General features: G+C 50.4%; 1 protein-coding gene across 3 annotated transcripts in view; it reads left to right on the top strand.

The window, feature by feature from the left end:
• HIP1 (huntingtin interacting protein 1) overlaps positions 1 to 12460 on the top strand; it is a 213846-nt gene that overhangs the window by 119316 nt on the left and 82070 nt on the right. Inside the window, exon 1 of one of the 3 annotated variants that reach the window (XM_011930320.1) lies at positions 8075 to 8250. The exons of the other annotated variants lie outside the window; for them this stretch is intronic. Coding sequence (XP_011785710.1) covers positions 8221 to 8250 — 30 coding nt within the window. The 5' untranslated portion in view covers positions 8075 to 8220. Of the gene's footprint in view, positions 1 to 8074; positions 8251 to 12460 lie in introns of those variants that run through there. 3 annotated transcript variants of the gene reach the window in all.

The raw sequence follows: 12460 nt of genomic DNA on the forward strand, positions 1-12460 counted from the left end.
GGCGTGGTAGCTCACACCTGTAATCCCAGCACTTTGGGAGGCTGAGGCGGGTGAAACACTTGAGGTCAGGAGTTGGAAACCAGCTTGACCAACGTGGTAAAGCCCTGTTTCTACTAAAAATACAAAATTAGCCGGAGTTGATGGTGCATGCCTGTAATCCCAGCTACTTGGGAGGCTAAGGTGGGAGAATTGCTTGAACCTGAGAGGTGGAGGTAGGTAGCCGTGAGCCGAGATTGCACCACTGCACTCCAGCCTGGGTGACGGTGAAACTGTCTCAAGAAAAAAAAAAAGAAAGAAAGAAAGCTGGGGAAATGAGAGGGTGGTAGAGGGCATGAAGAGAGGAAGTTGGGCAATGCTGGTGGTTTGTGGGGAGGGCGCAGCCCAGGGTTTCCCACTCTTGCTGACAAGCTGCCTATCCGGAAGCTCTGACCAGGGCCGTTACAAAAGGCCACTCCAGTCTGGCTCTGTGAATAGTCAAAGATCAGGATATGTCTGGTGGATTCACTGAAGGCTGGGCTTTCTAGGGAGGGTGACTCGCCCAACCAGTGACTGATGAATGGGGAATGAGCCCTCGGGGTGCAATACCTGTGAGCGTGACTTTGCAGTTTGGGGTGCTAGGGAAGCGGAACCAAGGCTTCCTCCATGACGACAGAAGCAGCAGCCTTACAAGGGAGGAACCCCTTTCGAAGCCACAGCTCCCTGTGGGTGAGAGGAGGGCACATGGGCCAGCTTCTCCTTTCCCTAAGACCTGGTGTCCAAGTCTCTTACCCTGTGCCCTACATTCCAGGCCCCTTTGAAAACCTAAGTGGGCACCCCGAGGGTCATCACAGATGTTCTCTTATGGAGGGAGGCAGCTGGCATACAGGGAAAAGGTGACCAAGAAACCAAGACTCACACAAGGAACCAGGCTGAGGCTGGGCGCAGTGGGTCACGCCTGTAATCCCAGCACATTGGGGGGCTGATGCAGGAGGATGGCTTGAGGCCAGGAGTTCAAGACCAGCCTGGGCAACAAAGGGAGATCCCCACCTCTACAAATAATAAAAAATTAGCAGCTGGGTGCGGTGGCTCACGCTTGTAATCCCAGCACTTTGGGAAGCCGAGGCAGGAGGATCACCTGAGGTCAGGAGTTCGAGACCAGCCTGGTCAACATGGTGAAACCCCATCTCTACTAAAAACTACAAAAAAATTAGCCGGGAGTGGTGGTGGGCGCCTGTAATCCCAGCTGAGAGGGATTGGGAGGCTGAGGCAGGAGAATCACTTGAACCCGGGAGGCGGAAGTTGCAGTGAGCTGAGATCACGCCATTGCACTCCAGCCTGGGTGACAGAGCAAAACTCCATCTCAAAAAAAAAAATTAGCTGAGCATGGTGGCATGCACCTGTGCTCCCAACTATTTTGGGAGGCTGAGGTGGGAGGATTGCTTGAGCTCAGGAGGTCGACGCTGCAATAAGTCGTGATTGCACCACTGCACTCTAACCTGGGCAACAGGCAAGACCTTGTCAAAAAAAAAAAAGTCATCTAAATGCAGTTACTGTTGTTCCCAGCATCAGTTAGATTAATCACTGTGCCTGACATATACCTCCCTGGTAAACATGAGGAGGAGGACACAGGCTGAGGCGCCAGCATGCCTTACCCCAAAGTGATGGGGGCCAGTAATCAGCCTCTGTAATGTGGACATCCACCCTCATAGGCTGCCCTGCCCAGCCCAGGGGCCAGCAAACATTTTCTGCAAAGGGCCAGATGGTAAATGTTTTTGGCTTTGTGGCCTGCTGCTACTCTTCCTCCTCCTCTTCCCCACCCTTAAAAAATTGAAAACCCAGCCGGCTGTGTGGCTCACACCCATAATCCCGGCACTTTGGCAAGCTTAAAGCGGGAGGATCACTAGAAGCCAGGAGCTCAAGACCAGATTGGGCAACAAAGTGAGACTCCCGTCTCTACAAAAAAAAAAATTTTTTTTTTTGAGACAGAGTCTCGCACTGTCGCTCAGGCTGGAGTGCAGTGGCACCATCTCAGCCACTGCAGGCTCCGCCTCCTGGGTTCACACCATTCTCCTGCCTCAGCCTCCCAAGTAGCTGGGACTACAGGCGCCCACCACCACGCCCGGCTAATTTTTTTGTATTTTTAGTAGAGATGGGGTTTCACCATGTTAGCCAGGATGGTCTCGATCTCTTGACCTTGTGATCCGCCCACCTCGGCCTCCCAAAGTGCTGGGATTACAGGCGTGAGCCACTGTGCCCGGTCCCCCCAAAAAATTTTAAAGTAGCCTGGCCTGGTGGCGCCCACCCATAGGCCCACCTACTTGGGAGGCGGAGGTGGGAGGATTGAAGGAACCCAGGCTGTAATCAAGGCTGTAATAAACTATGATCGCACCACTACACTGTAGCCTGGGCAACAGAGCAAGACTCTGTCCCTAAACAAGAACATAAAAACCAACCAGTCCTAGCTCGCAGGCCATGCACAAGCAGGCAGAGGCCAGGTTTGGCTGGTGGGTGGTGGTTTGTGTCTCACGTGTCCATGTGAAGAGACCACCAAACAGGCTTTGTGTGAGCGACATGGCTGTTTATTTCACCTGGGTGCAGGCGGGCTGAGTCCGAAAAGAGAGTCAGCAAAGGGTAGTGGATTATCATTAGTTCTTATAGGTTTGGGGACAGGCGATGGAGTCATGAACGATGTTTTGTGGGCAGGGGGTGGATCTCACAAAGTACATTGTCAAGGGTGGGAGGAATTACAAAGAACCTTCTTAAGGGTGGGGGAGATTACAAAGTACATTGATCAGTTGGGGTGGGGCAGAGACAAATCACAATGGTGGAATGTCATCAGTTAAGGCTATTTTCACGTCTTTTGTGGATCTTCAGTTGCTTCAGGTGATCTGGATGGATACGTGCAGGTCACAGGGGATCTGATGGCTTAGCTTGGGCTCAGAGGCCTGACACTTTGGACTCCTGGCAGCCTGTCCTTTCTTATTCTTGTCTAGGACGATGTTATAAGATACTTTGTTTTTGTTTTCATTTTGAGATGGAGTCTTGCTCTGTCACCCAGGCTGGAGTGCAGTGGCAGGACCTCAGCTCACTGCAACCTCTGCCTCCCGTGCTCAAGCAGTTCTCCTGCCTCAGCCTCCCGAATATCTGGGACTACAAGTACGTGCCACCATGCCCGGCTAATTTTTTTGCATTTTTAGTAGAGACAGGGTTTCACCATGTTGGCCAGGCTGGTCTCGAACTCCTGAGCTCAAGTGATCTGCCCATCTCGGCCCTCCAGAGTGCTGGGATTACAGGCGTGAGCCACCGCACCCGGTTGAGAGACTTTATTAAATGCCTCGATGATGGAGATTCAGACACACACCACGTCTGTTTCATGTCCGGGAAACATTGGTCTAGAATCTCACAGGGAAACAAGGTCCGTCTCACATGACTTCTTTCAGTTGGTGCCTGGTGATCGGTGCCTCCTTTCCTTTCTGGAATCTCTCATGGATAATGTGTTTTACCTTCTCTCTGGCAAATCCCGATTATCCTTACCCACGTCCGGACTTTGGGTACCACTGCCTTTCTCCGCAGTCTGGCCGAGATCCCTGATGGTGTCTCTCAGTCTCTTGTACTGTGTGTTTACCCCTTCCAAGTCAGAAGCCTTCAGCGCGCTCGGCACCCAGGGCGTTCCTGCTGTTGTCGAACTCACCTTGGACTTGGGTTGTCTATTTTGGTGTTCTTTCTGGCTTTTTCAGTTCAAAGATTGTTCCAGAAAGAAAAGACAGGAGCAAAATCAGAGTTTATGATCACCCTTGGCTGAAAGCAGCACACCCATCCCTCCCTTCTTCCTTTTGCATCTCATGTAATAAGGTAGGCCTTGTGTGTATCCTACACCTGTTCTGGAAGCTTCGTCTCATTGGGGGTTTAGTTTTCTGACACTATTCGTTATTATGTGCTACTCATAGACATAAGTAACTTGTACACCCATAACTGGTCTCTTTTCTTCATAAAGTACATTTTCTGTTTTTGTTTTTATTTTTATTTTTTGTTTTTGTTTGTTTTTTGAGACAGTCTCACTCCGCCACCCAGGCTAGAGTGCAGTGGTGCGATCTCAGCTCACTGCAACCTCCACCTCCTGGGTTCAAGCGATTCTTCTGCCTCAGTCTCCTGAATAACTGGGATTACACGTGCGTGCCATCACGCCCGGCTAATTTTTGTATTTTTGGTAGAGACAAGGTTTCACCATATTGACCATGCCGGTCTCAAATTCCTGACCTCAGGTGATCCGCCTGCCTCACCCTCCCAAAGTGCCGGGATTACAGGCTTGAGCCACCGCACCCGGCCGTTTTTTGTTGTTTTTGTTTTTTGAAACAGAGTCTCGCCGTATCGCCCAGGCTGGAGTGTAGTGGCACAATCTGGGCTCACTGCAACCTCTACCTCCTGGGCTCAATTGATCCTGCACCTCAATCTCCTAAAGTGTTGGAATTACAGGCATGCGCATAGTCAGAGAAGGAAGGAAAGGAGAGGAAAAAGTACAGTCTTTGTCCCTTTGAGGACAAGATCCACCTTTTTGGGGGTGGGGAGTCAGGGTCTCCATCTGTCATCCAGGATAGAGTACAGTGGCACAGTCATGGCTCACTGCAGCCTCCAACTCCTGGGCTCAAGCGATCCTCCTGCCTCAGCCTCCCAAGTAGCTACCACTACAGGTATACCACCATCCCCAGCTAAATTTTTATTTTTTGTAGAGATGGGGTCTTACCATTACAGGTGGGTGCCTGTAATCCCAGCTACTCAGGAGACTGAGGCAGGAGAATCGCTTGAACCTGGGAGGCGGAGGTTGCAGTGAGCCAAGTTTGCGCCACTGCACTCCAGCCTGGGCGACAGAGTGAGACTCCATCTCAAATAAAGAAAAAAAATCAGTTTCTCAGTGTTTTTTATCTTTTTTTCATTGTGACAAAATACATATAATGTGAAATTCACTATTGTAACCAATTCAAGTGTATAATTAAGCAACATTCGGCACATTCGCTGTGTCGTGCAACCAACATGACTGTTTAATTTCAGAACATTTCCACTACCCCAAAAGGAAACCCCATCCCCATTAAGCAATCACTCCCCACCCCTCTCCTACCGGACCCCAGTGGCCACCAGTCAGCTCTCTGTCTCTATGGATCTGCCCATTCTGAGCATTTCATACAAATAGGATTACACATTGTGTCACATTTCATGTCTTGCTTCTCTCATGTACCATGTTTTGGAGGCTCACCTACCTTGTAACTGTGTGTGTATGTGTGGTGGTGGTAAAAAAATACACATCATAAAATTCACCATTTTAGGGCCCAGCGCATGGCTCACGCCTGTGGTCCCAGCACTTTGGGAAGCTGGGACGGCCAAAGCGCTTAAGCCCAGGAGTTTCAGACCAGCCTGAGCAACATAGTAAGACCCCGTCTCTATAAAAATTAGCTGGATGTGGTGTCATGTGCCTATAATCCCAGCTACTCAGGAGGCTGAGGCAGGAGGATCACTTGAGGCCAGAAGTTTGAGACCTGCCTAGGCAACATAGGGAACCCCATCTCTACAAAAGGATTTAAAACTTAGCCAGGTGTGGTGGCATGCACCTGTTGTCGCAGCTACCTGGGAGGCTGAGATGGGAGGACTGCTTGAACCCAGGAGGTTGAGGCTGTAGTGAGCCATGTTTGCACCACTGTACTCCAGCCTGGGCAACAGAGGAAGACCCTGCCTCTTAAAAAAAAACAAAAAAAAATCACAAAAAACAAGGGGGCCAGATGTCACGGGTAAGAAGGTGAGGCAGACAGTAGGGTGGAGGACGTTAGTTGATGACAGGTTTGTGTTGGACCCTGGGAGTTAAAGAAGGCAGCACAGCCGGGCGCAGTGTCTCACACCTGTAATCCCAGCACTTTGGGAGGCCAAGGTGGGTGTATCACAAGGTCAGGAGATCGAGACCATCCTGGCTAACGTGGTGAAACCTTGTCTCTACTAAGAAAATACAAAAAATTAGCCGGGCGTGGTGGTGGGCGCCTGTAGTCCCAGCTACACAGGAGGCTGAGGCAGGAGAATGGTGTCAACCCGGGAGGCGATGCTTGCAGTGAGTGGAGATGCACCACTGCTCTCCAGCCTGGGCGACAGAGTGAGACTCTGTCAAAAAAGAAAAAAAGAAGGCAGCACGGTGTGGGAGAGGAGGCGCTCTCCGATGGACCTGGGTTTGAACTCTGGCTTCACTTCTTGCCGGCTGTGCTACTTGCGAGTAGCTTGTCTTGGAAAATAGGGACTCAGATTTCCTGCCCTCTAGGCCCAAAGGAGGATGAGAAGTAAATTAGCAGTGCAGTGCCTGGGAGGAGGAAGAGGCCCAAGTGAGGGTCAGTGGCTCCTGCTGCTACCAATAATCTAGTGACAATGGCTCTATTATTATTCTTTCTGATCAAGAGAAGAAGTAAAAAGACCCTGATGTTGGGCAGCAAATTCCAAGTGTTGTAGCTAGGATCAAAGCAGGCTCACGGAGCATGGAAGGCTCTCCATGGCGGGGATGCTGTTTGGCTTTCCGTGTCTCACCTGCCTGTCTACTCTCCCAGGCTCACCTGATCTCCATTTGGTTCTGTACTCTCCCTGTCATCCTCACTCAGGTGGAAGGTTCCAGCTGTTAACCTGAGCTGTTGCCACCTGTACTGCAACCTTTTTTTCTACTGAACTCGGGAGGTGGAGGTTGCAGTGAGCCGAGATTGCGCCACTGCACTCCAGCCTGGGCGAAAATACAGAAACTCTGTCTCACAAAAAAATAAAATGGCCAGCTTTTTTTCTGTTTTTCTTTTCTTTCTTCTTTTTCTTCTTCTTTGTGTGTTTGTGTGTGTGTATGTGTGACCCAGGTTGGAGTGGTGCAATGGTATGACCATAGCTCACTGCAACCTTGAATTTCTGGGCTCAAGCCATCCTCCCACCTCAGTCTCCTGAGTAGCTGGGATTACAGGCACCTGCCACCATGCCCAGCTAATTTTTCTACAGGGTTTCACCATGTTGGCCAGGCTTGTCTTGAACTCCTGGCCTCAAGTGATCTGACTGCCTTGGCCTCTCAAAGTGCTGGGATTACAACCTCTTTTAAAATAAAATTATTATTATTATTATTATTATTATTTGAGACAGAGTTTCCCTCTTGTTGCCCAGGCTGGAGTGCAATGGCACGATCTCAGCTCACTGCAACCTCCATCTCCTGGGTTCAAGTGATTCTCCTGCCTCAGCCTCCCGAGTAGCTGGAATTACAGGTGCCCACTACCATGCCTGGCTAATTTTTGTATTTTTAGTAGAGATAGGGTTTCACCATGCTGGTCAGGCTGGTCTTGAACTCCTGACCTCAGGTGATCCACCCACCTCGGCCTCCCAAAGTGTGGGGATTACAGGCATAAGCCACTGCACCCGGCCTTTATTTTATATTTTTGTGAGACAGAGTTTCTCTCTGTCACCCAGGCTGGAGTGCAGTGGCACGATCTCTGCTCACTGCAACCTCCACCTCCTGAGTTCAAGTGATTCTCCTGCCTCAGCCTCCTGAGTAGCTGGGACTATAGGTACGCGCAACCACCCCTGGCTAATTTTGTATTTTTAGTAGAGACGGGATTTCACCATGTTGGCCGGGCTTGTCTCAAGCTCCTGACTTCAGGTGATCTGCCCACCTCTGCCTCCCAAAGTGCTGGGATTACAGGTGGATCCACCACGCCCGGCCTCCTCTACCTTTCTTTTACGCTTCTCCTTTCCCATCTCTGCTGCCTGTTCTCAGGTTTTCCTTCTCTGGCCCCTTGCCTGGGACCTGCCACCCCCAGCCGGGGCACATCCCTGTGCCTGCTCCTGCCATGAGACCTTTGTGAGCCAGCCTGGCCTTGGCAGCCTGAGGGCTGGGCTCCTGCCAAGATCTGTGTGTGTGTGACCGGACAGTGTCCAACCGGCCCCACAGGCCAGGCCCAGGCCCAGCTCCCCACACAAGCAAGGCCAGAGGGTTTCCCATTGGCCACCGCCTGGCCAGGCTGTCCTAGGCAAGCAGAGGACAGGGAGTGCTGGGGAGGGAGGAAGAGAGGCTGGGAGAAAGGCGCCCTTCCTGCGGTGCCTGCTGGTAATTGGCTCTCCGGAACCAGCCGGGACACGGGGCCTGCTGAGTCAGGAAGTGGTGGACAATGCCACCCTTTCAGGGGAGACACGGCTTGGTCTTAGGTCCTGTGTGACTCCAGGGAAGTCCAGAGAACAGCCTGTTCTCAGAGGATGTTCCCTAACCCAGAGCCCCCTCCAGAGGTGAGACACTGAGCCCCGCACTGCCCACCCTTGGCGCTGGGAGGGGCCCCCAGGCATTGGCCTGTGGAGGAGCCGGGAACAGTTCAGAAACAAATGAGGTCCTTCAGAGAGCCTGGGGCTGGGAGGAGAAGGGAGTAGATTTTCTTAACAGACTGTGAATCACATACCTGGGACTTTTTTTTTTTTGTGGAGACTGAGTCTCACTCTGTCACCCGGGCTGGAGTGCAGTGGCACCATCTCAGCTCACTGCAGCCTCCGCCTCCCCAGTTCAAGTGATTCTCCTGCCTCAGCCTCCCAAGTGGCTGGGATTACAGGCACGCACCACCATGTCTGGCTACTTTTTGTATTTTTGGTAGACACAGGGTTTCACCATGTTGGCCAGGCTGGTCTTGAACTCCGGACCTCAAGTAATCTGCCCACCCCAGCCTCCCAAAGTGCTGGGATTACAGGTATGAGCCATTGCACCTCGTGTACCTGAGACTCCATCTAAAAAAATTTTAAAGACCAGGCGTGGTTCAAGACCAGCCTAGCCAACATGGTAAAACCCTGTCTCTGCTAAAAAAAAAAAAAAATACAAAACTTAGCTGGACGTGGTGGCGGGCACCTGTAATCCCAGCTATTCGGGAAGCTGAGGTAGGAGAATCACTTGAACCTGAGAGGCAGAGGTTGCAGTGAGCCGAGCTCACACCACTGCACTCCAGCCTGGGAGACAGATGGAGTGAAACTCCATCTCAAAAAAAAATATATATATATATGTATGTATGTGTGTGTGTGTATGTGTGTGTGTGTATTTATATATATTTAATAGTGATGGGATCTTACCATGTTGCCCAGGCTGGTCTTGAGCTCCTGGGCTCAAGAGATCCTCCTGCCTCAGCCTCTCAAAGTGCTGGGATTATAGGCATAAGCTACCATCCCCGGCCTCTACCTGGTACACATTAGAGTGGGGAGTGCTGGGAAGCAGCCAGTCCTGATGATTTATGGACTTATGACCTGCCTTCGCAACTGTGGGCCTATAGGGAAGGAGAAGGCAGGGTATCTGCCCTTGGGATTCTAGTCTGGGTAGGGAGGGAAGGTAATACTCAATGTCAAACATATTGAGAGAAATAGGAATTCAGAAAAAGAAAAGTAAAGGCCAGGTGCGGTGGCTCACAACTCTTAACTCAGTGCTTTGGGAGGCTGTCGGGGGAGGGTCACTTGAGCCTGAGTTCAAGACCAGCCTGGGCAACACAGGGAGACCCCATCTCTCCAGAAAATACAAAAAAAAATTAGCTGGGTGTGGTGGCACATGCCTGTAAGTCCCAGCATCTCGGGAGGCTGAGGCTGGAGGATCACTTGAGCACAGGAGTTCAAGAAAACAGTGAGCTATGATCACATCACTGCACTCCAGCCTGGGTGACAGAACAGGACCCTGTCTCTTACAAAAAAAAAAAAAAAAAAAAAGAGCTGGGCGAGGTGGCTCATGCCTGTAATCCCAGCACTTTGAGAGACTGAGACAGGTGGATTACCTGAGGTCAGGAGTTCAAGACCAGCCTGGCCAACATGGTGAAACCCTGTCTCTACTAAAAATACAAAAATTAGCCAGGTGTGGTGGTGCAGGCCTATAATCCCAGCTACTCTGGTGGCTGCGGCAGGAGAATCACTTGAATTTGGAAAGCAGAGGTTGCAATAAATCAAGATTGTGCCATTGCATTCCAGCCTGGGCAACAGAGCAAGACTCTGTCTCAAAAAAAAAAAAAAAAAAAAAGAAGACGAAAAGAGAAAAGAAAAGAAAGAAGGAAGAGAGAAAAATACATTGTTGGCCTGAGTAGCTTGGTTAAATCTTAAAAAAAAAAAAAAAAAGGTACCTTGGGAGGCCGAGGTGGGCGATCAGGAGGTCAAGAGATTGAGACCATCCTGGCCAACACGGTGAAACCCCATCTCTTCTAAAAATATAAAAAGTGGCTGGGCGTGGTGGCACATGCCTGTAGTCCCAGCTACTCGGGAGGCTGAGGCAGAAGAATCACTTGAACCAGGGAGGAGGAGGTTGCGCGGAGCCAAGATTGTGCCACTGCACTGCAGCCTGGTGACAGAGCAAGACTCCGTTGCAGAAAAAAAAAGAAAACAGTACCGTTGGGTATGAGCTTGAAGGAGGTCAGGGTTTGGAAAGTAGAAAGAACAGGGGGCATGTATGCTGGAGGGTGGGGTGGAGAGCCACGGGAAACTGGTCTTAGCAGGGAACTTCCGCCCTGGAAACCTCTCAGTATCAGACATTCCCCAGCCCCCTGGGAGACCCACAGGTTGCCTTAGAACCCAGAATGAGCCCCCAAGAAGCCTTGCCACAGGCTCGGCAATGGGCCCCAAACCAGGGGGTGGACTCTGCCTCATGGATACAGTCCCTATGATGAAGTGTTGCTTGGGGACTTGGGCATGATGATGACAGTGCCTGAGAGCTCTTGTGAACTCCCCAAGAGCTGCAGGAGGAGGGTCTGGGACAGTCCTGGCAAGCTCAGGCAGAGCTTGCAGGTGCCTTCTGGCTGCTGGTTTAGGAAGAGACTTCTTTCCACAAGCCAGTGGTTAGGCCAAGTCCTTGTCAGTTGCACTGGATTCATACTGGGAGGCGGTGACTCCCAGGGTGTTCCCCACTTTCCTTAGCACACTGGAGAAGTAACTCATTCAGGAGGACGGAGGGTCATTTGTATCAGATACCTCCCCTGCTCAAGAGCCTTCTGTGGATCCCCAGTACCCATCAGATCACAGTTCCTCGGCCTGATATCCAGAGCCCTCCGTCATCTGATCGGCCTTTTCAGAGTCTAAAAATGGAAAGAGACCTAGAAGTCATCTAATGTCATCTGAGCATGTTCATCTTTTTCACAATAACCCAAAGAGGCTGCCTCTCTTCTGCATGTGTGTTTCTAATAATGAGGAGTTCTCTTTCATGAGACAGCTTTAAGTTCATCCAGAAACTGCCTTTCTGGATGGACTTCTGCCCATTGGTCTAGGTTCGAGCCTCTGGAGTTTTTCCTGCTTCCAGATGGTCACGCTTCAGAATATTGATGTTTCTCTAAATTTTCTTCAGACCTTAAATCCATTTCAATCCAGGTCACTGTCTTTCGGAAATGGTCCAGCTTGTTAGTTTCCTTCATAATGTATAAAACCTGAAACTGAATAGTGTTTCACGCGTGGCCTTATCTGTGTAGAGAACTGGAACCATACACTCCGTCATTCTGAACACTATACTCCTTTTAATGCATCCAGAGAGATCAGACTTGCATGTTCATCAACCATATCAAAATCTTGCTGTTGCTAAGTTAGCAGCCAAATAAAACACCTTAATTCTTTTTTTTCTTTTTCTTTTGAGACAGAGTTTCCCCCAGGCTGGAGTACAGTAGCATGATCTCGGCTCACAGCATTCTCTGCCTCCCGGGTCTGAGCAATTCTCTGCTCTGGCTTCCCTAGCAGCTGGGATTACAGGCGCCCACCACCACACCCTGCTAATTTTTTTTGTATTTTTAGTAGAGACGGGGTTTCACCATCTTGGCCAGGCTGATCTTGAACTCCTGACCTCGTGATCCACCCACCTCAGTCTCCCAAAGTGCTGGGATTACAGGCGTGAGCCACGCGCCCAGCCAAAACACCTTAATTATTTTCACAAGTGCTGCTTTGAGTCACAGCTCCCCTGTGCCAGTGAGTTTAGGCCTAAGTATAGAAAATTTCCTTTATACCTACTAGATTTCATCTTGTGAAGTTTGACCCATTTTTCCATTCCGTGGATTCTGATCGTGTCTCTGTTACGTAGAGGGCCTTGTCTAGTGCCGAGGTTGTGATCCTGAGCCTGAGCTTGGTCACACTGCAAAGTCTGAACCCCTGCCCTACACTTGCTGATGTTACAGGCCTGGGCAGTTTACTTAGCAGTTCTTTTTTTTATTTTTATTTATTTATTTTAGAGACAGGGTCTCACTCTGGTCCCCAGGCTGGAGTGCAGTGGTGTGATCATGGCTCACAGCAGCTTCAAACTCCAGGGCTCAAGTGATCCTCCTGTGATCCCTCCTGCCTCAGCCTCCCAAGTAGCTAGGACTACAGGCGTGAGCCACTGCACTTGGCTAATTGTTTTTTTTCTTTTTTTCTTTTTTTTTTTAGGCCCGGCACAGTGGCTCACGTCTGTAATCCCAGCACTTTGGGAGGTCAAGGCGGGCAGATCACCTGAGGTCAGGAGTTCAAGACCAGCCTG

The sequence above is a fragment of the Colobus angolensis genome, unplaced genomic scaffold (assembly GCF_000951035.1).
Source record: "Colobus angolensis palliatus isolate OR3802 unplaced genomic scaffold, Cang.pa_1.0 Scaffold120, whole genome shotgun sequence".
Taxonomy (NCBI): domain Eukaryota; kingdom Metazoa; phylum Chordata; class Mammalia; order Primates; family Cercopithecidae; genus Colobus; species Colobus angolensis.